Here is a 24,782-nt window from a genome sequence, read left to right on the forward strand (position 1 = left end):
TCTCAGGCATAATGCTATGATGTTTGGTTGTTTTTCCTCCCAACTCAGAGCATATCAGATGCCATAAATTAATTACCAAGCACGTAAGTGTTTGGGCTGCCCTCCATAGACACATAGATAGCAGCAAGAAGTGACAGCTGACAGTGACAGGGAAGGAAAAAACTAAAAAGCATGGGAGTTCAAGATCATTTAGTGCAGAAGCAAAGGAGCCCAAATACCTCCATAGCCCTTGAAAGTATCCCTGTGTTATCGTCCAGTACAATTTTAATGGTACGAAGGACTCTTCTGGCAGCTCTCGGCAAACTTTAAACTCCTTCCATTTAGCAGGGACTGCAGGTAAAATGATGAGCAGGACAGAGATTATTCCATTAGGGTTTTCGCTCAGGGCTTTAGCTTTTCATAGGAAACGGTTCTGTTAAGATGCAGAGCTTCAGCCCTGGCTAGTGTGGATTGAGTGCCTGCCTGCAAACCAAAGGGTTGTCAGTTCCATTCTCGATCAGGGTTGGGGTGTGGCCCCAACATACCTGGGCTGCAGGCCAGGTCCCCAGTAGGGGATGTGTGAGAGGCAACCACACATTGATGTTTCTTTCCCTCTCTTCCTCCCTCCCTCCCTCCCTCTCTCCCTCCCTCCCTCTAAATAAATAAATAAATAAATAAATAAATAAATAAATAAATAAATAAATAAAATCTTTTTATTTGAAAGTTGCAAAGCTTCAGGCAGCTGGAAAATTAATCTGTGGGCCCACTCATTGAACATAAATAATAATAAAGCACATTGCTATATGAAGAAATTTATGGCTTCAATACCCATCTTTTAAGGGAAATAGTATTTTTTTAGGCTAGATGAAGCTATCAAATGTAAATCATGTAAAAATTCTTTGTCATTTACTACAGTTTTCTTGTCCTACAAATATTTTCTGGAGAAGAGGCAAGGGGGGCAGCTCACCCACGGCTAGTAACTTCAGCACAAGAACACCCTGCTCCTCCTTTTGTTGGGCAGCAGTTGGAGTTTGCCACAGTTGTGCTTTATTCACGTGCCCCTTCAGATTCTGAAAGTCAGGCTCCATTTTTCTTGCCCCTTCAGGCTTTATAGTTCTGTGCACATGTGGACATAATTTGAAAACAACAATGTACCATTTAGCATTGGTGTGGTAGAGTTTGACTTGTGTGTATTTTAAAAATAAAACATATCCATCTCTCCCTTCTCTTTTCATCGATAAAATTTTTTCATCTAGAAAGTATTTTTAAACTAGTTTATTTTTTTTGTTCTATATTTCTAACAGTACATGTACAGGATGTGAAAACAATAGTTCCATTTGCTTGGGCCATAATATTCTTACCTGGAATTAAAGTGGACAGTACAGAACTCTCCATGTAAACTTTCTTCAGGCAACCAAGAGTTCGGTGTGATTTCATTTATGGGGAGAGGCAGAAATCTGAAATGGGATAAAAGCTTTATAGGTCTAAATTGGTTCCAGAATTAAGTTTCTGTACTCCTTTGCACATATCTACTAGCTGTGCTTGTTGTCTTTCTAGAACAATCATTTTGGTTGCTAATGGCAATCTTGGAAGTATACCTGCACTGTACAGGAAAATATCAGGATTTACATAGCTTAAATAACATTATATTTGTTCTAAAGTAAATAAATATCTTCCTAAAGCTAGTTCTCAAATACTGATTAATGCCCTATGTGAGGGCTGTACACCTATTGCTGGTGTGCAAGCACCCCATTTCATAGGTCACAGAGTGAGCCCCACTCGTGTTTCACTACCACACAAGAGTAACTGGGGGATACTGTGATTTTTGATGGACCAGGCTCCTGGGGGATCTTATTCTTATGGTCTAAACAGGTAGGTGAGTTGGTGACTGTCTCTCAGGCATATGTGGTACATACTCTGAAAGGGTAATAAGATTTGACACCAGTGCATTCCTAAAAGGCTACATGCCTCTAGGGTAAGTAGAAGGTAACCATTAACAGAAACATTTTTATTATTATTATTATTATTATTATTATTATTATCCAGGGGTTACACTGATCGTTGATGTTAATCAGTGTTTGGAGAAAGAAAAGACAAGTGATATCTTGTCTGTTTTGAAGTCTAATGTCTACAATACAAATGATGTAATCCCTGAATGTGCTGACAAGTACTATGATGCGCTTGCGAAGGCGAAAGAACAGAAATCTGGAAGTGGTAAGCGTTTCTGTCACTTAGTACGAGCTAAATACCAATGAGAGTTTGTGTGGCATTTTTTAAATTTTAATGCAAATATTGCTTTCAAATTAACACTACTAAAGTGGTTTTCGTCCTCTATGGCAAAGGAAATTAATTAGCTATTTCTCTTTTTCAGTGTGTTTTATAAAGCTGTGATAAAGTTGGTGGCTATGCATGGGTAGCATCATGGACTTGAGAAAATACCATGTTTAAGGAAACCTTGTTTTACGTAGGTCTTGCTTGTTGACCCGTTCCTCCAGTGATACAAGCTGATCTTACTCTCCTATTTTCCTCTACCTTTTTGGAAACATATGATGTTTGTACACTGCTTAGAACAGGATAAGGAGTAATTCTGAAAGTATGGAATAAAGTACAGTGAATCTGTCTCTAAAGGATTAGCTCAATAACCTTGGCAAATATTTCTGCCTGTTCATTTTAATGGAAGGTCATGAAATGTTAGCTCTGAGAAGTATCTTTGAGATTATGAATTTCATACTCATTTTTCAGATTTAGAAATTCATATTCATGATGTTTTGGACAGGAGGAGAAAATGACAAACCCGAGCAGATGAGTTCCTGACCAAGCTAATCTAGCATTTCCTTAGTAGACTTTTACTGAGTGAGCACCCTTTATGTCCTCGTCACAAGGACTCGGGTGTCTCCTGACTTGAGGTTGGTGTTTATTTGCACCGCAGCATGGCTCACATACAGAGTGCTTTTCACCTTCAGGAAACTGCTGGGACAGTATATGGCCTTAGAAGTGGAACTTGAGAAGAAAATGTTTTTATTTCAACCGAAGGTCTCTGTTCAGTAGTACCTTATGCACTTACTTTTTAAAGTTTGATATATTTCCAACTTGGAGATTATACCCCCCAATTCAGCAAATTTCCTGTTAATGAAATAGGAGGAGGGCTCTTGGCTACTCTCTCGTGGCACCTCATCACTTTTGAAGCCCTCTCTTTTCAACGTTTCTTCATGAGGAGTTACCACAGTGTCCCCTACCTCATCTTTCATGGGAAAGAAATGCAAAACAATATTAATTCAAGGAATGAGTTCTTAGAGGTGACCCATCACAATTTCAAATCCATCCTGGCCCGGAAATAATTTAGCTTCTTTCCCCTAGGCTTGCCTGCTCCTCTATGTGTGCTATGTTTTGTTGAATGAAATCAAAATATCCCCAGGTATCCATCCAGTTCAAAAACCTCGGAGGCAGCTGAGGTTCATATTTTTCAAAAAAACCAAAACCTGTTCTTTTTGAAGGAGAGCTGGGACTTTGTTAGTGATTGTGTTGAATCTGTATATCAGGTTGAGGAGTATTACCATTTTAACAATATTAAGTCTTCCGACCCATGTACATGCAGTGTCTTCCCTTTTAACTAGGTCTTTAAATCTTTCAGCCTTGTTTGTAGTTTTCATGCATACAGCTTGCATTTCTTTTGTTAAATTTATTCCTGTATATTTAATTATTTTTGACACTGCTATAAATATTTTTAATTTCGTTTTGGAGTTGCTTATTGCTAATCTGTGGAAATACAATGATTTTTTAAATTGCAATATAATTTCCATATTGTTTTAAGGTATACAATTCAGAGGTTTTTAGTATATTCAGAAACCAGTATAGCCAAGACCACTAGTTAATTCCACAATGTTTTTATTATACCAGACAAAATCCCCACCTTTATTAGCTGTAGATCCTCACCCTCCACCCTCAGCCCCAGACAACCACTAATTTAACTGTTGTCTGCATGGTTTTGTCTGTTCTGGGTGTTTCATATAAATAGAACATACTGTCTAGTTTCTTTCACTTAGCATAACATTTTCAAAGTTTATCCATGTTGTAACACATATCAGTTCTTCATTCCTTTTTGTGGCTGATAGTATTCCATTGTATAATGTGCCCCATTTTGTTTATCCATTCATCAATTTTTGGAATTTGAATCCTGCCCCCCAACTTTTGGCTATTTTTGCATAATGCTCCTGTGAACATTTGTGTACAAGATTTTGCATGGACACATTTTCATACAGTTGATTTTTGTATTTTGATCTTGTATTCTGCAACCTCGCTGAACTCATTTATTTTAATAAGTTTTTAGTGGGTTCCTTGGGCTGCCACCTGTTTCTGTCAATCCAGTTTCATTGGAACCGCCCACACTCATTGATTTACCTACTGTCCACGGCTGCCCTCATGCTGCGGTGGCAGAGTTGGGTGGTTGTATCAGAGACCTAGAACCCTCAAAGCTGCAAATATTTACTCTCTGGCCCTTTATAGAAAAATTTTGCCAACTCCTGTTCTAGAAGAAAGAAGAGATGCTTTCTGAGCAAGTAAACACTGACTTTCAACTGCATATAAAGTTATGAACATTGTTTTGGCGGGGAGGGTGAGTAGGATGAGTCTTATCTCTCTCACCTCTGGTTCCAGGATGTTGATCTTTTCCAAACCGAAATGTCCACAATTAGGTGGATCACTGACCCCTATAGCTCGGTCTAGCTCTTATACACGGATTTAATTTTGTCTGCAAGGCATCTAGAAAGTATGCCTTCTTTTAGAATGCTTACCACCTCTTAACTAAATGAAATCTTTCTCCTTTATGGTTTTCTCAAAGGTCCATAGTCTTTCCTCTAAATAAAAAATAACTACATTTTCTAAGAAAAATACTTGGACTCTGGGCCAGAGGCATCCTCCTCAGCCTCTCCTCCAACTGCAGGTCCACCCTGGGCTGGAAAGCCATAGCAAGTCTCTTTTCCTATTATCCACCGACTTCCCCACCCGAATAAAGCCTTCTAATGCCAACCGAGACCTTTCTACTTCTCGATTCTTATGCAAATAAGGGAAGATATCTGTTTTTTTTCCCACTTCCCTTTAACTTCTTTTCTTCCCAGTGAGAGAGTTGCCTTAGAGGGATGTTTCTTCTGAAAACATTTGTGAATCTGACAACTGTTGGTAATTGAAAAAAATGATTACTTGTGATTACCCTAACTCGTGCAATATATTTTCTAGGACACCAGCAGTTCTAAACAAATGAACCGCTCTCTGACTGCCCGTCTGAAAACAGATACATCTTCCCTCCGGGGCACTGACAAATAGAGCAGTTGAGGGCCACTTAAAACCAACAAGGAATCATGTATAATAAAGGGCCTTAAAGCTGCCTCTCCTTAATTATTTGAATTCATTTAAACATCATATGTGAAAATTTACATGAACTTTGATTTACCTATAAAGTCGAATTAGTCTAATGCTCACTTGGCAGCAGTAGGCTTAGCTTAGTCTGGGTCAGAGCTTTTTAATTTTTATTTTTGTTGTTTTTATCTCCTGATCTGGGACAGGAAGCAAGACTGTTCAAGTAAATAAACAGATTTCTAAACAGGAAGTATAGCCCATGGATTAGTGAAAAGGAAACATTTTTCTTGACCAATTTAAGCCATGACTGCCATAGCTATTTTTCCAGTCCGCCCGACCCCCCATTAAGTCCTTCCAACGTTTTTCCCTCATTTTGTTTGGTTTCATACAGCAAGATGAGTCAGAGGAACCAGCATTTTCCTTCTCCCTTCTTTGTGACCTTACTGTTTGCATATAGCATTTTGTACTTCAGATAATGCTGTTGGTACAGATGAGTCACCTCTGTTTTGGTCTCATGCACAGCCTGGGCCTTGCTTAAATAATGGGTTACAAGTCCTTGTAGGTCACTTCTGAGAAAAGTTGTGGGAAGGCTTTCTAAGTCAAGGGGGTTGTTGCTCATCTGTCCCCTCTGTCTGCATTCCTTGTTCCTTTATCCTTCTCCTTGGCCATTTGTGACTCCCGTGATCCTCATGAGAAGCTTGGGTCCCAAAGCCAGCCTCAGGCAGCAGTCTGTCCTCCTTCATCGTTGGCTTAGCAGAGAGCTGCCAGCGAACACGTAGCATTCGTTCTATTTCAGTGAGTCGTTGGTAATGATTTTAACCCAGACTATGTGAATGCTTGGTGAGAAGCATCTTCACTAGACTGTTTTGCACATCGAATAAACAACATTGATGCTGAAGCATTTTGTGTTCCTCTCTAGAATGTAACACATTTTTTTCTTTAGTGTCTGAGGAAGGCCCATGGCTCAAACTCACCCTGCAGGAGAAATATGATTACTACTACAATATTGATTCACAAGAGAGCTCCTGGGTCGCACCGGAATCTTACTTGTGTAAAGAATCGTGGCTCATGGGAAAAGAAATTGAGGTAGGAGGTTGCCATTTCATGAAAAACTATACTAGATAAAGATAAGGGTGACTGTTTTTCTGTTTTTGAATCATGAAAGTGATGGGGGGAACTGACTGATTTATTTGAAGGCTGGATATAGAGCTGTCTTCATGGACCACAACTGGCCATGCTGCGTAGTTCCTACCTTTCAGAGTTTTTCCATATTAGCATAACAACATCAAGCAGCAGGGGAGAAAGCTTTTGCAGCTAGTAGGAAATCGCTCTTCAGGGGTTCCTTGACCCAAAAGCTCAATTAGTGATGATTCCTTGGTGTTCAGTATTTAAATGTCTTATTCTTTCCCCCTGTCAGCCTACCACACAGATATGTAGATCCCTTAAAAAGTGGGTAATGCTTCCCAGGGGCAAATAATCTTGAATGAATGTTCACCAAGATTACTTTGGACTTGAGACCAAAAGTTGGACCTAAAAGATGGGAAATTGCTGTTTGAGCCAGGCATTGTGATATATTTAAAGAGAAAATACCAAGAATTACTGAGTTCCATTTCCAAGAAGAAAAAAAAAGTAGAACTGACAAAGGTAGATCTCACCTCATTATTCAGTCTCCAGCATCAAAGACACTGCAGTGTAGCGTGTTGTGGGCGGAGTCAGCAGTGCGCTGTTTCCCAAAACTCGGAGGAAAGACTGGCCTGGGACTGACAAGGCCACCAGAAATCCTGGCTGACAAGAAGATAGTGAAGAATATAGTTTATTAACTAACTTGAAATGTTCAGAGTTCCCACAATTTATAGGAAAATAGCACTGTGGCGACAAATTACTGGTGCTACTTTGTTGAGAAATGAAATTGTGGGCAATATTGAAAAACCATGTGCTGTAAGTGGAACTATGTATTAAACCGTGAAGGAGCAGCATTGGAGGGTTGCACACGTGGCATCCAGAGACGCCCTGGGTCTGACTCTGTGAAAGTGAGCATCGATCCGGTAGAATTATTGAAAAGTGGAGGGCCTACACCATAAAATAAATGTCTTTTTTACAATCTAAAATAACCGATTTTATTCAGTGATTATACATGTCTTCTCTTAAATGCATTCATGCATCTTTTATATGATTTCACTTTCGACTTTTAAAAATTAGCCATCCATTAATTTCAATCACACTTGAGTAAGAGGCATCATCCATAGAAGTGAGTCCAGTCTTTGCTTGTGTCTCTCAAAGAACATAAAAGTAAAGCCAGTTCACAATCCACATAAAGACTTCTCATGATCGCCCTTTGTCCTTTTTTCTCATCCATCTACATTTTCCCTATCTACCCAAGATAGGGCTTGTCTTTTCTCCCCACCCCCTTTTATTCCGCCCTAAGTCTTTTATTTTCCCCCAAATTCGAGTTTTTCTCAAGTCATTGCAGGAGTCTGCCTTTCCTGTCCTGGGCAAGAAAGGCAGCAGAGAACCCCATGGGCACTGCTGTCTTTTTTTGGGGCAGCTCAAGGGAGAGAGGAGATGGTGTCTATTCCTACTGTAATCATCCTTGTCCCTTTTATACTCTTGTGGAGCTCAGGCCTCACGCCTGGCAAAGGCCAGCATCTTCCGTATATCTCCGCCTCCAAATCTGCGATCATTCAGCCACGTTCTCATTCCAACTCAACACAACGTTTAGAGGATTCCAAAATCATGTCGCTAGAAAGAAGCCAAGCCAGTTCAGTTCATCCCCCTGCTCTGGTCAAATCTGTTTTTAAACCAAGCCAGAAAGAGCTGTCCATATCATTTTCTGAAACATAAAATTCCCAGAAGCTATTCTATATACTTCTTTCACCTGATGTGTGAAGTGTAACCATGAGAAATGTCTCTTGCCAGGACATTGTTGAGGAAATCACAGCAGGTTACATGCGTGAGAAGATGTGGTCTGCTTCCGAAGATTTGCTTCTTCACTTTCAAGCCACAAGCTCAGGACCCCTCCTTAGGAAAGAGTTTGAAGCTAGGAAATCATTTTTGTATGAACAGGAAGAGCATGTGGTCAAAATACAGGTATGTAACTCACCTACCACTACTCGCAGCCAACGGTCATATCCCCTAAGAAGTATTTTATTTGATAGTAGGACAGTCAACTACCAGCATTCTAATAAACAGATCTGACTGCAGACTTTGTCCTTAATCCACCCCCAAGTCCTCTTTATTAAGGCTATGAGTGGGAAGGATGTTGAATGATTTTTCACCTGTGGTCTTCTAGAAAGTATTCAGGGGCACCGTGAATCCCACAGGTCCCCTGCCACCAATCTAGTCAGAGCCAGAGAAAACCTCAGATCAGATTGGAAAACATGTTTCTCTAAAGAGTTGGATTTTTAGCCCTGTGTCTCCTACTTTATGACTTGGGTTCTTTGTGAACTGATTTTTTTTTTTTTAGTCATTAGTGGATGTCAAGTGGTGTCTGAAAGAACAGAAGAGCTAATGAAATAGATGTAGCATCTCCAGGAGTGTCCTCTTCCTTGTATAATCTGTCATTCTTCATTTGGGTCTGCACGAAAATTCCTGGTCCAGCTTCGTGGTTGTGAGTTGTTCCTGTGCTTGCGTGGCCAGTCAGGACTCTGGTTGGCCAGAGAGGCCTTGCCAGGTTTCTGTGTTTCTCCTCTGCAGCCCCTGCAACCTCGGCCAGCCACCAGGCTGGCTCCCGAACACGTGTGTTTCTCTTTGTTGTTGCATCCGAAGTGATATACTGTAATTGACGGGCTGAGTGTGATGAGTTTTGGCTTTGACCAGTAACTAGGAAATGTCCTAAATTGAAAGTTTTTAAGTTGAAGAGCTTCTTATTTGCGATCATTTGCTTGCATACTTATCTTCTTCCCCCACCTAACTATAATATCATACAGGGTAGAAAGGGTGTTTTTAAAACTTTCATATTCTAGTGTCTTGCATGCAATAGGTGCTCCAATATGTGAATTTGTCAAAACTTAACATGTTAGAAGGCAGAAATGATTAATTTTTAAAGAAATTTCTTCTATTAACCTGATACTCAAGGATTTTTTTTCAGTAAGTTTTTCAATTTATTTCTTCTTTAAACAAATGGTAGGCAAAGCACACAGGAAGTGACTAGAAGCATAAAAATAAAATCATCTACACTGCTGCTCAGGCTCTAATTTTGTACAAAATCCAGAGCGTCAGCTGATGGGACACAATTTGGATGACCCCTAAGCTCTCCAGGCTTGGGGCACAGGGCAGTGTGGCAGCTGGAGGAGATTCCAAAGAGCCCACCCTGCAAAATCCATCTGATATCAGGACCCCGGCTCGGGGAAGGACAGGAAGAATCACTGGGAGCCTTCGTCCTCCACCTCAGCCAAGGCGGCAGGATTGAAGAAGCAGCCGTCGAACTTGGCCCCGCCATGCCTTTCTTCCCACTCTTCCGACAGTTTTCTAACAAGGAAGGGTCTAGAGGCAAGCCCTAGACTGGGGATGAATATGTACCCAGTAGCTGCACGGGTCCCAGACAGGATAAACGTGAAGATAAGCACACAAAAACGCGTCCCAGTCAAACTCCTGAAAACAAGGACAAAGGAAAAAAACCTTTTCAGTGATGAGATAGAAGTGACAGTTTGTAGGGGAAAACAGTTCTTGTGACAGATCACTTATAACAACGTATGGGCACAAGGAGGGAGAATCACAACATTTTTCAAGTGCTGAAAGGACAGCGCTATTGATAGAGACGTCTTTATTAGGAAGGAAGGGGAAATCGAGGTATTCTCAGATGAGGGAAAACTAAGAGAACTTGACACCAGCATACATGCTCTATGAGAATGGCTAAGAACATTCTCTAAACAAAAACGGAAATAATAAGTGATGGAATTTTGGAACACCAGGAAGGAAAAGAGAACAAGCAAAAGAGTAAAAATATAGGAAATAAATACATTTCCCTTTTCTTCTTCAATTTTTAAAATTATGTTTGCCAGTTGAAGAAAAAATTATAGCACTGTTGAGTATGATTGAAAATGTGTGTGGGGGAAATACACAAGAGGATTGTATTATGCATGGGGGAAGGGAAAGGCGTGTGAAGGCAGGTAAGCTTCCCAGCACTTTGCTGGAGGTCAAAATATAAATGAAAATGAGGCAGCAGTTTTCATCCATCAGGTTGAATGTCATCAATTTTTTTTTTTACCTATTTAATAAGACTCTGTTTTGTTATTACTTCTGGTCACCCACAGCCTTGGTAAAACGAAGCTTTTGGACAGGAAACTGGGCTTCCCGAGCTCAGGGCAAGCCTCAGTGGTGAGCTGGTGGTCTCCACTCAGCATCTACCTTCAGAGGCAGTGTCCAGATGAGACTGGGGGAGGGCCCCAGACAGCATTCCACCTCAGCGTCTGGAGATATCCTCTGCCCTTGCGCCTTCTAAAATGAGCTGGAAAGCTGTTGCACATCAGTAACTCTGTAGCTCACTATTTTCCACAGGCTTTCTGGAAGGGACACAAACAGCGGATGTCATATCTCAGCAGGCGGCAAACATTCGTGGATCACATTCCCTCCATTGTGAAGGTAAACATCCTCTCCTTCCTTATCAAGCACTTGACCTAAACTTTTTTTTCTGTTCAGCTTTGCTTCTGAAAAATAGACTATGGAAAGAGTATGTACAAGCCTTGAAGCCATAGCAAGTCTTGGGTCTGAGTCCCACCTCCACCACTCACTCAACTGATCACCTACAAGCAAGCACATTAAACAGTGTAACTGGCGCAGGTCCTTTACATGCTCGTGAGAATCCAGTGTGAAAGTGCTTTGTAACAGTAGATACTGTTTCTCTAGAAAGTCCAAATTGATTAAGTCTCGCAGAAACCCCACATTTCACGTTCCTCTGATCCTATTTGCTGGTAATATTTACAATGCTCAGACTTAACAGTGGAAAACCTTAATCAGAAGGCAAATGCTAAAGTCAGATCTGAATCTGGGCGTGAGCTAGTCCAGCCCAGCTTTGCACCCAGGGTGTTTGGTCTGACCTCCAGGAAAGAAAAGGCCCTCGATGACCCCTCTGTCAGAGCTGAAAACCGAAGGGCTATGTGGAAGTGAGTGATAGTCAACTTGGGAACCCTGGTGAAAGGCACCCTAGTGGGGCTGGGGAGGGATTGGAATCAGATGAGATTCTTTTAAAAGACCTTTTAAACTGTGAAGACACAGATGGACCTCTTCCAGGTCCACTGCCCGTTGGCTCCTAAAAGCTGTCCTCTGCTTACTGTGGAACACGTGTGTCCTCTCAGGAAACTGCTGTTCACAGCCGGCCCCTTGTGAGTCCTCTGTAGACGGTTTTCTGTGAAGGTCTAAAGTATATTGGATACATTTAAGAAACGTTGAAGGGGAAACCCTGGACTTACTCCGATTCCCTGATCTGTTGCAATGCTCAGCATAATGCCTTGCCCTCCCAGATTTTACTTATTGGGACTAAAGAAAAATAATCTCAGTAAATAATCCCTTCTTTAAAAGAAGGTGGAGCTACGTTACTTTCCCCATCATGAAGTGTAAAATGTTTTGAACCCCTTCAGAGAGAAAAAGCAGTGAAAACGATAGGAGGTAAAAATCGGGCTCTAGCTGTTTATGATTGGGCAGTCTGGTAGTTTTTACTTTTTATCAAATATCAAAATTATGTTTAGAAGGACTGCATAAAAAGATAATAAAGCTGCTTAGTAATTGCCTCGACCTCCCTGTTTAACTTGTTTTTAGATTCAGTCCTGGTTCCGGATGACCACGGCACGAAGGAATTACCTTTCGCGACTGCAGTATTTCAGGGATCACGTAAGAGACATGCACGTGGATTTTTGTCCTGGCTGAGAATGAACTGCATGATGCTTTGTTGAATGTCAGCACTGGGTGATTTGTATTAAATGGTGGAAATGAATACTAGGAGGAAAAATAGGTCTTAAAACACAAGGTGATAACATTGGGAGACTTAACATTTTTTATTCAGAATTCATGTGCATAGTGAGACTTCATTCACCCATTCGGGACTGGCTGAGAAAAATGGCTGAGAGCAAACCGATGTGGGCTAGCAATGATGCACAGAAAAGATCCTGAAGGAGTATTTTCCATTGTCACCCACCTGTATGGTTTTACTGGTTACTGACTAATTTAAACAGAAGCCCACAGAGGAATTTTTTTCAGAATCTTTAAAGGGATATGTGGACGTAGATCGGATTATCTAAGTTTGAGGGTAAACTTTTTTTTAGATCTCTTAAAAATCCCCTTGCAATCTTGTTTATACTTTTAACGAACTTATCTTACCCTTGCTTCCAAAAAATGGAAGAGTAAACATTGAATCCACCACATCTAAATGCTGTCATTTCTAAATCGTGTCTATTCTTAAGTGCTGTCAGTTCTTAAATAGTCCTAAATTCTAGAACAGTGGGATCAGTTGACTCTGGAAGGTCATGACCGGTCTCATTTCTTTTGCAGAAAAATGAAATCGTGAAAATACAATCACTACTGAGAGCAAGCAAAGCCAGAGACGACTATAAAACGCTGGGTAAGTGGGAATACTCAGAAACAAATATGGACCCCTTGTGAGCCAGGCAAGGACAGACGACTCCCAACGTAGTCACTTCAGAGACTGCCCCAAGAACAGAGGGTGCCCACTGTGTCCAGGAGATCCGATCGTCTCCAGCCCCGAGTCTGAGCTGTACACAGGGCGCCCGTGGTGACAGAAAAAGGGGTTTCCTAGTCTAAGTGGAAGGAGGAGTGAAGTAGATACAATTTTGTCTTCAAAAGGAATGGGGTTGGCATAAATTTTGATATTTTTATATTAAATTGAAGCTAAAATCTAGAGTGCAATGCAAAGGAATTAGCCAGAAAATGAGCTTACAATTCAGCTGTTTAATTTACTAGCTGTCCTATGATTCCCTGCGCCCCCTCACTTTGAGAATAAAACATGTCTCCATCAGAAATCTTAGAGATCTGACTAGCAAGGAAAAAGACCCGTGCTTTCATCTCCCGAAGGTAACCACACACACCTTTCTGTAACTTTGTTCTGGACTTGTAACCATGGTTTCTAAAATGTTTTTTTCTTAGGCTAGTAATAGGGATTTGTAAAAAGTTTGAAAAAGCATTATAAAATAAAAACCACCCAGGAGGAACAATCATATTTTGTGCTGTCTCTTTACAGTCCCAACTCCACATGCATCTCCTGTTGTTTGTTACGTAGTGAAGATCAGTCTTTACGCACTGAGTGTTTTACATTCTACTTATCGCAAGGATATATGATAGATTAAGAACATGGCCTAAATTAAGTGGACAAGAGCTTGCTGATAAATTTATGAGGACTGCTCACATTTTTTAAATATTTTATTTAGGTCATTCAAAAATAGTGTTGAGAGGGTAAGAAAAATCATTGCTTGAATATTTTAGTAATGAAACTGGCCATTATGTTGTCTGACTTGTTTTTTATTTTTGCTTTTTTGGAGAAAGTAAAAAACCGTTTAGTGATTTTGTTAGCCCAGTGCCTAGTAAATAGTTTAGCCCACACCCTTGATTGTCTAAAGTGTATCTGATTAGGACGTGAAGTTCATAGCTCAAAAAAGATCTTCCCTGGCACTTGTTCAGGCAAAGCCTCAGAAAGCTTTAGAGGCCATGTTCTGCCCCAGCCTGCAGACTCTGCTGTGTGGTACCGCCACTGGGCTCCAGAAGTCAGTGTGCCCCGGAGCAGGGGCAGGCAGCCACCCTTTCAATGCCATACTTCAGTGGGTTTCTGGGGGTTTTTTTTAGATTTTGTTTATTTATATTTTAGAGAGAGGAGGGGAAGAAGGAAGAGGGAGAGAAACATCAGTGCGTGGTTGCCTCTTGCGCACCCCCACTAGGGACCTGGCCCACAACCCAGGCATGTGCCCTGACTGGGAATTGAACCAGTGACCCTTTGGTTTGCAGGCCAGTGCTCGGTCCACTGAACACACTTCTCCACTTTGAGTGTATGAGATTCAGCTCTCAGTTGGTGGACATCTCTAAGATTTCTTACAAGGCATCTGAGCAGAGGGTTTGTTCTTGGAGCACCTTCACATTAAACCTGGCTTGTCGTTGCCTTTGCATGCGCAAGACAGTTTAAGAATAAATTTTCCAAATGAGCGTAGGCTGATTTTGATTTCATTCTAGGTAACTCATTTTTGTGTATGCTTACTGTGGTGCTTTTCATTTACTTAAATTTCTTTTTACAAAGGCAAAAGTAATTCCAATTTTAAGAAACCTAGATGATTTTACATTAGTGTATAGAAGGTAGGCAGAAACTATGTTAGTGAGTAAGTTACAACTAAGCTTCCCTGGACTTTGACAATAGGGTGGTTTAATGTAACTTAAGTATAAATTGCCATTTCTCAATTCAGCATCTTCAAAAAACTAAGACTTTTTTAACCTGAAAAGGGTCACTTTCCTTAGTCATCGTCCACTCTACCCATCACCTCCAGAGAGCCACTGATGCATGTGAGGCCACCTGTCAGTGCCGACTACGGAAGCGTGTGATTTTCTGCAGTTAAAATACCACAGGGTGGTATGAAGATGCCCAAAAAGCCTACTATTGATACGAGAAATATTACATTTGAACCATAATAACTAGTAGAGCTAAAACGTGAGCCCAAGATGGCCCAGGCTCTCTCAGTTCATCTATATAAACAGCTCTAGTACATTGCTCAGGCTGTTTCTGAGATGTTATTAGCAACATCTTTGCTGAAAATGAGAGGAAAATTAATTCATATATGCTTCAGTGCTCAGGAAACAAGGGGTCTCATGATCCAAGGTAACTGCTCCAAAAAAGACCATCCAAAGTGGCAAAATGGTAATCCAGACGACTCCAGAATTGGTTGTTCATGCTGAGTTTGTGCTGTTAATTGTTAGTGTTGTTGATTGAACTTTATGGGGTTTTTTATTTGTTTGTTTTTATTTTTAGAGATAGGAGAAGGGAGGAAGAAAGAGAGGGAGAAAAACATGAATGTGTGAGAGATATATCAATTGGTTATCTCCTACATGCCCCCAGCCAGGGACCTGGCCTTGCAACCCAGGGATGTGCCCTAACTGGGAACTGAACCAGCGGTCTTTTGGTTCCCAGGCTGGCACTGAATCCATTGAGCCACACCAGCCAGGGTTCTTTTGATGTTTTGAGTGTCAAAACACCACAGAACCAAGCAACAAGTGAAGGGAAGATTGATTAGGACCTCAGATGCAAAGGAGAGGGTGGTTATTGAGATGGCACAATAGGACAGGGCTCTTATGAGTCATCCTTATAGCTCAAAATTAATCATTCATCACTGAAGGTCAAGAGTTTATTCTTACAGTTTACCCAGAGTAGATCTCACTAGACATCTTACAAATACACTTTTTCAAAAGTCAGAATGCCAGGGGATTAAAGCATAATTTGTGGTCAAGGTACAAAGGAAAAGCCCCTTTAGAACTCAGAAAGATGCCTCTCTTGGTGACAGAGGCTGGTCTCCCAGGCTCTGAGTGTCCTCCCTTGGGCCATGCAGGAAGAACAAGGACCAAATTTCAATGATTAAGATCTCGTTATCTCTACCAAGCAGCACATATATTCCACGTGTCATTCCATTGGCTCCTCTTTGGCCTTACTGTTAGTTAATTCTCCCTTCATCGACCTTTTCTAATTCACCTATCCCTCATTCTTGCTCCTTCCCAAAGGTGTTTTGGCCTGAGAGACACCACTTTCTGCTTCCTGTAGCAGGAACACAAATCTCGTAATCTGGCTCAGCCACAGGCTCTCAGAGGCTAACATTCTTTCCCAGGTCCCTCATCAATAAGACACTATCTTCTCAGTGTGTGAGTCCTGGAAAACAGCGTGAGACAGGGCTGATAAATGAGTGTTAGATAACTAGAAAATAGGTCAGGCGTTATCAGTGGTTTGCAATTATTTACTTGACCAGTGTTCTTGACCAGATTTTACATAGAGCAGAAAGATACATTCCAAAGACCAAGTAATCCCATTGCTATTTTTTTCTGGTAATGCTTTGTTTAAAGACCTGGTTTCTTTCCTATTGATAACAATTCCAAGCATGCCTAATTAAAATGTGCCTGTTCCTTTCCCTGCAGTTGGCTCTGAAAACCCACCATTATCAGTAATCCGAAAGTTTGTGCACCTATTGGACCAAAGTGACCTGGATTTCCAGGAGGAGCTGGAGGTTGCACAATTAAGGGGAGAAGTGGTGACCAAGATCAGGGGCACCCAGCAGCTGGAGAAAGACCTGAACCTGATGGACATCAAGATTGGGCTCCTGGTGAAGAACAGGATCACACTTGAGGTCAGTGGGGGATGGGACTGCTGGCTCCCAGAAGAGAGAAGGTGCACATGTGTTTATCCGCAAGGCTCGGGTCCAGCTAAGCTCATTCGGAATCCAGAATGAGTGGTCCAAAGTTCACTTACCATTGTCACTACAAAGCAGTGGTTCTCAGATTGCAAAAGTCTCCCCCCACCTTTTGTAACATTTTGTAAGGCCTCTTTACCGGTCTGGAATGAAATTTATGTGAAATAAGACTGACTTCCATATACACCTTCACAACAAGACTAAGTCCTTTATATAAATATAAAAGGGAAATAAAAAGAAAGTAATTTACAATTAAAACACATATTTCAAAATGAAAATAAGCAGGCCCGATGCCTTTAGGAGACGTGATAAAGTTGCTGAAAGTCTCCTCCCAGAATAACTGCAGACTGAGGGCTGCAGATGAGATCCCCCAGCAGGCGGGGGCACTGTTGAGGCTTCCATTTTCCAAAATGGAGGCCAACTCTTTGTAAAGTTCAGAATAAGGAGAGTATGGTCCTCCCCACCCCCCGTTTATACAGAACTGTGGTCCTGGAAAATTAAGTGTTTATTCAAATGGTGGAGAATATGTATTGTGCTTATACGTAAAACAGATTCTAAGCTCAATTCATTACACAAAGTATTTTTACCTATATGAATAGCTGAGCTTTCAGAACTCCAGACATGCGGGATACGGGGCAATTACTTATTGAGGACAGCAGAGCAGCTGCCATCCCTCCCCACACCCACTGGAAGCCAGTAGTGCTGTCTAGACGTTTAGACGTTAAAAAAAGTTTCTTTTACTCATTCCCAAGTGGCCCCTACTGAGTGGAACTGCCCAATCATAGACTGTAACTAAATAATGCTGTCGTTTCGGATCCGTGTGAAACTGGACAACCTCAGAGCTCCCTACAACCCTGTAAAAAGGTTACTTTTAACCCAATAAAGGGCACTGTTTGTTAGGGGAAGGCCTGTCTCTGTGTCCCTGCTTTTGTGCTGCATCAGTTTTCGGGAAAATGGTAGGTCGAGTGGGGAAGCTGACCTTCTGGAAGCTCTGAAGGTTGCAGGGGGCCAGAGGGAGAGCCAGCTGCCAGGGACCATATGTGGTTCTGGAGTACTGGGGGATGGGCAGCCCGGGGAGGCTAAGCCTCCCGGAGACAACAGTGAAATCAATGTTGAAGGGAAAGCTAGGGAACTCGTGCAGGAAAGGATCATTTTTCCCCTAGATATTAAGAAATAAAGCTACAATTTTAATGTTCTTCATTTAACTCTATTTTCATCATTTTAGCTACAAAAACAACAGTACTTACTCTTTAAAAAAATAATGTTTGTATTGTTTGACACGCCTGAGAACTTTTAAAGTATAATGTGATCCAGGAGGTCTGTGAGAGAAGGAACGCCTTTTATAGCCTTAAGCCGCTATTTTACCCAATTCCCATGAAGTTCTAAACAGGAAAGGCCTTGTCTTTCAAAATAAAGGCTTAGTTGCAAAACAGTAAATAATAGAAATGATACATAGCTTATGGAAATACAGTCATGGCAGATTTTCAGAGCTTCACGAATGTTTAAGTTTTTTTGAAGAAGTATTCCTAGTTAATAAACAAAAATAATTTTTCATGTTACATTTTCAAACACTGAGGATCAAACTTACTAGAAGTTACAAACGATACAAACTAAGTTTAACTTACCAGAAGTTAAACTAATGATTATTAAATGTATAATCATTAGTCCTATCACCAGTGGTGGCATTTTTTAGTGCAATGATAAGAATGGTGCATTTAAAGCTTTGTTTAGAAAGGTGAAAAGAAGACAACGAACTAACACAAAGACAATAAACAGGACAAATAGAATTCGTTCAACATGTGTGTTATGCAGCCCCTAAAAACAATGTTTTTGGAGAACATTTAAGGGCAAAGGAAATGGTTCATGATATAATGGGGAAAAATGGTACATAAAACAGTATGATTTTATTATCATACTATATAAAAATATATATTAACAGAAGTAAAGTAATTTTTTTGGATGGTAGAATCAAATCTATTTTATCTTTTTATTTATTTTCTTAACACCGGTCATGTGTTTAGCGAGAAGTAAAGGTTTTAAGGGGAAGTAAATTAGTTCTTCTGTAGCAACTCTAGCTCTCCCCGGTAACCACACGTCTTGCAACTCTTAAAATTTGCAGTCCTCCTAGAAATCTGAGAAAGTCCCTGGGTGAGTGAAGTGGTTAACACTGGTGTTAGGCAAAAAGAATGCTCTAGAGCTGGAAGCAAAGTGACTGAAGGAGAAGTTTCTTAGAGGCCACAGGGAGCGAGAAAGGCGTAGACTTCAACTTGCTGGCCGGAAAACGGAGGCAGGAACTACAGACACTGAGAACAGTGAAGCTCTGTGTGAATGAGGACTTGGGGACCAGGGCTGCCTGAGACCCTGGGGAAAGGTTTATTTCATTGCTGAGTATTATCACTTCACTGAGCCTGGTTTTCTTCACTGAAAAACATGACAGATTCATAACTCGTTCTTCATCTTCACAACAGCTCAGTAAGATGGTGGTATTATTGAGCCCATGTTATAGATTTAGGAACGTGGGGCTTAGAGGCTGACTAACCTGCGCAGAGTTGCAGAGCTAATTACGCTTGGCAGATACCCATATTTTTATGAGGCCCTGTGCACTAGTCCACACCTTCCCCAAAACTTTTGTGTGACCGGTACGCAGATACCCTGTTATCGGGGGAAGGGCAGAGATGGCGCCGGTTAGGGCAGCGCTGCGATGTGGGAGTATCACACAGAAGGCAAACGCTGCTGCTCCTGTACACCAGTCTCCCTCATTTCCAATATTTGATCATGAAGAAAATTAGATTTCTATTAATAAAAAGCATATGCCTCTGTTTGTAAACCCTGTCTAGACTGGCCTTTGTCCCCTTCTTCAAGCTTCCCAAAGCAAACCTCCGTTCACAGGAGAGCAGTTGTAAGCAAGGTGTAATCTCACAGGGGAGAGGGCAGAAGGGTTTGCAGCCTCCACTCTGCCCTTGATCTCCAGCAGACAGGCTCCGCTCCCTCTGCACAGCCACGAGCTCTGTACTCCCCTCCCCTCCAGGGCTCAGCATTTGTCCTGCTGTTTCCCTTCCTCCACGACTCTTTCTGTCCTGTCTGCACCAAATCTATTTCTACTGGAAAGGAATTCAGTTCTGCCCCAGAGCTTGCTGCCACCCCTGCCCTCTCTTCTCTTCCATATGTCCAAAAACATTACTGGGATGGAGTCTGGAGCAGAACAAATGAAAGTCTCCAGTTTCCGAGGCTGCCTCCATTGAAAGTAATCTGGAGGGGGTTATAAGTACCAAGTTTTTTCCTGCCATACATAATTAAAATCAAGATAATCAGTTTTGATCTACATATTTGATCCACACAACACCAGTTATTTGAAGAGGACAAACCTGGGTTAAATGGGAACGTAAGCCAGACAGCCTAATGAAGCTTTAAGACTTGCAGTAGATAAGGGTAGATGTGGGCAGCCACCTGCTAGACTTCCCCTTAATCTCCATCTGGTGGTAACTATGCTTCTTTTCTTCATTTTCATGTATTTTATATATTTGTGAGATAAGGGAGGAAATGTTGCCTTTTAAAAAGCTTTATGGACATGCAAATCAAATTCCCCTCTTTTCCCATTTAAGCAGTTAGGGAGCCAGCAGTATATGGTTAAGTTAAGGTTGCTTTTCTCTGAGCGGAGAATGAGAGAGAATGAAATCAGCTCTGGATGTAACCAGGTAGAACTATCTTTCCTAGGAGCTCTAGTGGGGGGCGGTTCCTACCTGTGGAATGACGCCAGCTATGGGAGAAGGAGGGACTAGGAGGTAAGCTGATTCGGAGCTCGTCCTGTATGCAAAAGCTGACAGCGGTTCTCATCCCTAGAGTTACCTGGAAATGGGGGCAGGCAAGCTCTGGTTGTCAGAGTGACTCCGGGTCTCTGCTGGCTCTGGGCGAACCACAGCGCCCCACACAGCAAGGGTGGTCGAGCATCCTCGACCAAGCTTGTTGCCAAGTCTTCATGCGGAGGTTGAGCTAAGGGCTCAGTGAAGCAGATGGACATTTCAGGACAAACAACAATTTTCTTGCCACCTACTCTGCTGGCAGTGACCAGTGGGAAACAGGGAGGAGAACCTCTAGAGCGGCAGGTCTCGGGCGAGGCAACGCCATCAGTGGGTCGTGAAATAAATCCATGTGTCACATTGGCAGTCTCTAAAAATGGAATAGAGTAAAAGCAAATTGAAAATGTTGATGTGTATCTCAGTAGTAAGGGTAACTACTGTTTAGGGGTATATGTGTTTACCAACAAAACATGTAAAATGTGTTTTTAATTGTGGGTCTCTGTGAAAATGTTTGGCAGACCCTTATCAAAAGGACCTGCTCTTGTCCATGACCTAAAGGGGACACAATACCCCGAGGTGACCACTTACCAATGTTTTCAGCCACACATTCACCAAGATGGTTAAAGGATTGGGGGGAAAGAAAAAGTCAGGGGGAATTCATTTTATTAGATATTTAAATATTCCTATCACTTTCATCTCTAATTTCTACATACCACATTTTTGCAACTGCTTTTATAAATTGAGAAGATATAATTCACTTTTTATAATTCACAATTCAGTGACATTCAATATTATCACAAAATTGTGCAACTATCACTTCTAATTCTAGAACATTTTTATCACCCTACAAAGAAACCCAAAGGGAGCGCTTGGCTCTTACATGTAGTTACTAGGTCTTCTTTGAGTTCGTGTTTGCTGATGGGGGAAGCTGGGGGTCTGACTTCTTTCCTTGGAACATGGCCGTCCAGCTGTTCCAGCATCATTTGCTGAAAAGACACTTTCTCCTTATTGAATAGTCTTGGTACTATTCACTTATTTGCTCTTAAGAGCAAATAAGTGCAGCCTTGGAGAATAAATATTACAAAAGCCAAATTAACCTACAAGCTGGATTTTCTGTATTTGTTTAATATTCTCTATTCCTTTGTTTCTTCATGAGGGAAATGTGGGAAATTAATCTTTTCAACTATGTGAGTCTCTGTGAATGTCATGAGGATAGATAAAGAGTACCAGAGCAAAAAGTAGTAGTGATTCTATAAATTTTTTTTTCCAGGATGTAATTTCACACAGAAAAAAGCTGAATAAGAAAAAAGGTGGAGAAATACAAGAACTGAATAACACTGACAACCAGGGGATCAAGAGTTTGAGTAAGGAGCGGAGAAAAACACTAGAGACCTATCAGCAGCTGTTTTATCTTTTACAGGTGAGAACAATGATTTCACTGTGGGTTTTGGATAGACACTATGTATCATGTTTGTGGTTTACAATGGATCTTAAATAGCTTACATGTTTTGAGTACCTAAGCACCAAGTACTATTCTAGGTTCTTTATGTACATTATATCATTTAATTCTTACTCCAACCCTGGAAACCACCAAAAATAGTTATTATTATTATTCCCATATCAGAAAACTGAGGCACAGCCAGTAAATAATAAAACAAGGGCTTGGGGGGACCCAAGTAGTTTGACTTCAGAGCCCACGGTCCTCATTGCTATATTATACTGCAGTTATCTGCAGAAATGGAATAAATCTAATAATAACATAAGCAGATACTGTTAACTATGACAAAATTAAAATAACTATGTAAGCAGTAGGTGTTGTTTACCAGAGTCGGCATGACGTTCTTTTGAGGAAAGAGCCAGAGACTTTGGATGAAGGAAATAGGGTGCCTCTTTATTTCATTGTTTTCAGGGCATTACGGGGATCGAAATGAACAGTAATTTCCCATTGCTTCCAGAGTGCAAGTGAGAACTGAGAAGCTGCGCTGGTTATGGTTGGGTTCTGGTGGACCAGTTATTGTTTTATCTGACCATTGATTCAGCTTATCTGCACCACCACAAGGTCCTAAAGGAAACTGAGCGGGCAATAGCGATAGATATAAACAAAGCCTCCCCTTCAGCCAGAGAACTTTCCCACAAAAGCTGCATCAGCAGTTCTTCCTGGAGAGTCAGGTGTCCCTGTGGGGGGAGGCAGCTGCTGTTAGTGTGATGCCTGAATCCGTGCTTAAGGATGTCACTGACATTCGGTGTCAGAGGGCATGTTAGCTGAACCACAAATGAGGTGTGACTAGACCCATTGAGAGAAGAGATGTGTGAATCCTGGTAGATTCGAGAATTCCCCATTTGAAATAATAGATTGGAAAAGAGGTGTAGTGCCACAGAGAGCCACAATGTGGCAGTACAGCAGGAAAAATGTTAAAACAGAATTGTCCACTGCGTAATACCAGCTACCCTTCCAGAAAGAAAGGGGGCTCATGCTAGTCAGGGAAGGGTTTGGGACTGCCTAAATTAGATTAATAGTTGTCCACCAGTGGTAAATTTAATCTTAGATATTTTCCATTTTTGATATCCACAAACTTCCAAGTGTATAAATCTTCTATGATAGAATTTGTGTCACATGGAAAGTGAAATTTTAGTCATTGGCCTAAGACTTGCATTGTTTACCCATTACGTAAGTGAAGGCTCATTTATAGGAAGGACAAGGCACAGCATCAGGTTTAGAATAATTCCACCAAGTTTTATACCCTGAACAATCAAAACTGATAGTCCCAGGACATGGCCATTCAGTTGTACCAACTGAAGTGTCCCTTCTAATCGTGTGTTTTCCTTTACCTTTTCTTCTCTCTCTCTCTCTTAGAAACATTAGCTCAAGATCAATGAAGAAACTATAGAATAGCAAAGGTCTGGATTTTTTTGGACTGTGCCTTGGCAAGAATTCTTAACCAAAGTAGCCAATCAGCTCCATAGGTTTTGCTTTGAGTTTGGCTCTGCAGTACGAGCCTAAATTTAAAGTCTTTAGGGCAATGAGGAGAGGGCTTCTGTAGCTTTAGAGTAGGTTTTCTTTCTCATAATCCCAGGTGCTTTGTGTGGGGAAAGAATCAGTACAGAGCTCTAAAGAAACTTGTCCTGAGCTGCTTATTCATAAAATGTCAGCCAATTATCATAGGCTTGAAAGTAAATCCAAGTAGTAAAATAAACTAGAATTTGGACTTTCTTAAAAATACTAAAACCAAACTGCTTGAGTAGAGTTGTTGTCCCTTACTGTCCATGGTGCTTTGGTTCCAAGACCCCCAAGGATACTGAAATACACAGATGTTCAAGTCCTTCTATAAAAGGAGGTAGTATTGCATATAATCTATGTACATTCTCCCATATATTCTAAATCCTCTCTGATTACTTGTAATACCTAATACAATGTAAGTAGTTGTTATACTATAGTGTTTAAGGAACAATGACAAGAAGAAAGTCTGTACATGTTCAGAATAGATACAGCCATTGTAAACCTAACTGTATATTACACATGAGCAATAAAAACTCTTTTCCAAATATTTTTCATCTGGAGTTAGTTGAATCCATGGATGCAGAATCTACAGATACGGAGGTCCAACTGTATATTAGAGGAATACTAGTTTCCCTGTATGGCAAATTTTCTTTTCTCATCAGAAGGCAAATAAAAAGTCGGAGTGTGTCATTATAACCTAAATACTATTTTTCTTCTCTGCTGACCTTCACCTGGTTGGTGCAGCTGCTGGAGAAAACCCCTATTACCGCTGCTGCCCCTCATGGACTCCATCCTCAGCTGACCCCTCAGGGCTCCATTTCAATGTTTTTTAAATTCTTGTCAACTTTTAAGCTGCCTTTTTTTTCTTGTCAGTTTCTTCTGGCATTTTCCCCATCGTCTATCCTGACCTTCACCTCTGCCTTTAGCCTCCCTCCCTCACTCCTAAGTGCTCACCTGTTGTAAAACATCACAGCCATCCCCCCATCTTCACATGTCAGCCTATCCTTTTTCTTTTTAGTGTCAGAATATGGGGTGTTTCCTTCCATTCGTTCATCACCTTCTAGGACAGTATTTGCTGGGCCCTTGGTCCGTGCTTTCCTGTCTCTTCAGATACCAGATTCTATTGGCCAAGCCCCCTCCCATGTCTCAAAAATAAACATTAATATGTAGCTCAAAATCTTTCACAGTGTAAAGTATATATAATATATTATGCTTCAATATACCACAGAGTATATGAAATTTAAATCTTATCATAACTTTCTAATATAATAACTTCCT

At 41.1% G+C, this 24,782-nt stretch overlaps 1 protein-coding gene across 3 annotated transcripts in view; it reads left to right on the plus strand.

Annotated features, from left to right (window-relative positions):
- Positions 1–24,782, plus strand: part of IQGAP2 (IQ motif containing GTPase activating protein 2) — a 279,666-nt gene that overhangs the window by 218,799 nt on the left and 36,085 nt on the right. For 2 of the 3 annotated variants that reach the window (XM_053664428.1, XM_053664430.1), the window contains exons 15-22: positions 2,026–2,193; positions 6,275–6,417; positions 8,248–8,418; positions 10,828–10,911; positions 12,085–12,156; positions 12,814–12,883; positions 16,438–16,646; positions 21,777–21,926. In XM_053664428.1, coding sequence (XP_053520403.1) covers positions 2,026–2,193; positions 6,275–6,417; positions 8,248–8,418; positions 10,828–10,911; positions 12,085–12,156; positions 12,814–12,883; positions 16,438–16,646; positions 21,777–21,926 — 1,067 coding nt within the window. The remainder of the gene's footprint in view (positions 1–2,025; positions 2,194–6,274; positions 6,418–8,247; positions 8,419–10,827; positions 10,912–12,084; positions 12,157–12,813; positions 12,884–16,437; positions 16,647–21,776; positions 21,927–24,782) is intronic. The other variant, XM_053664429.1, reaches the window with a different exon arrangement.

The sequence above is a fragment of the Artibeus jamaicensis genome, unplaced genomic scaffold (genome assembly GCF_021234435.1).
Source record: "Artibeus jamaicensis isolate MK-2021 breed Jamaican fruit bat unplaced genomic scaffold, CSHL_Jam_final contig_373, whole genome shotgun sequence".
NCBI classification, from domain to species: Eukaryota; Metazoa; Chordata; class Mammalia; order Chiroptera; family Phyllostomidae; genus Artibeus; species Artibeus jamaicensis.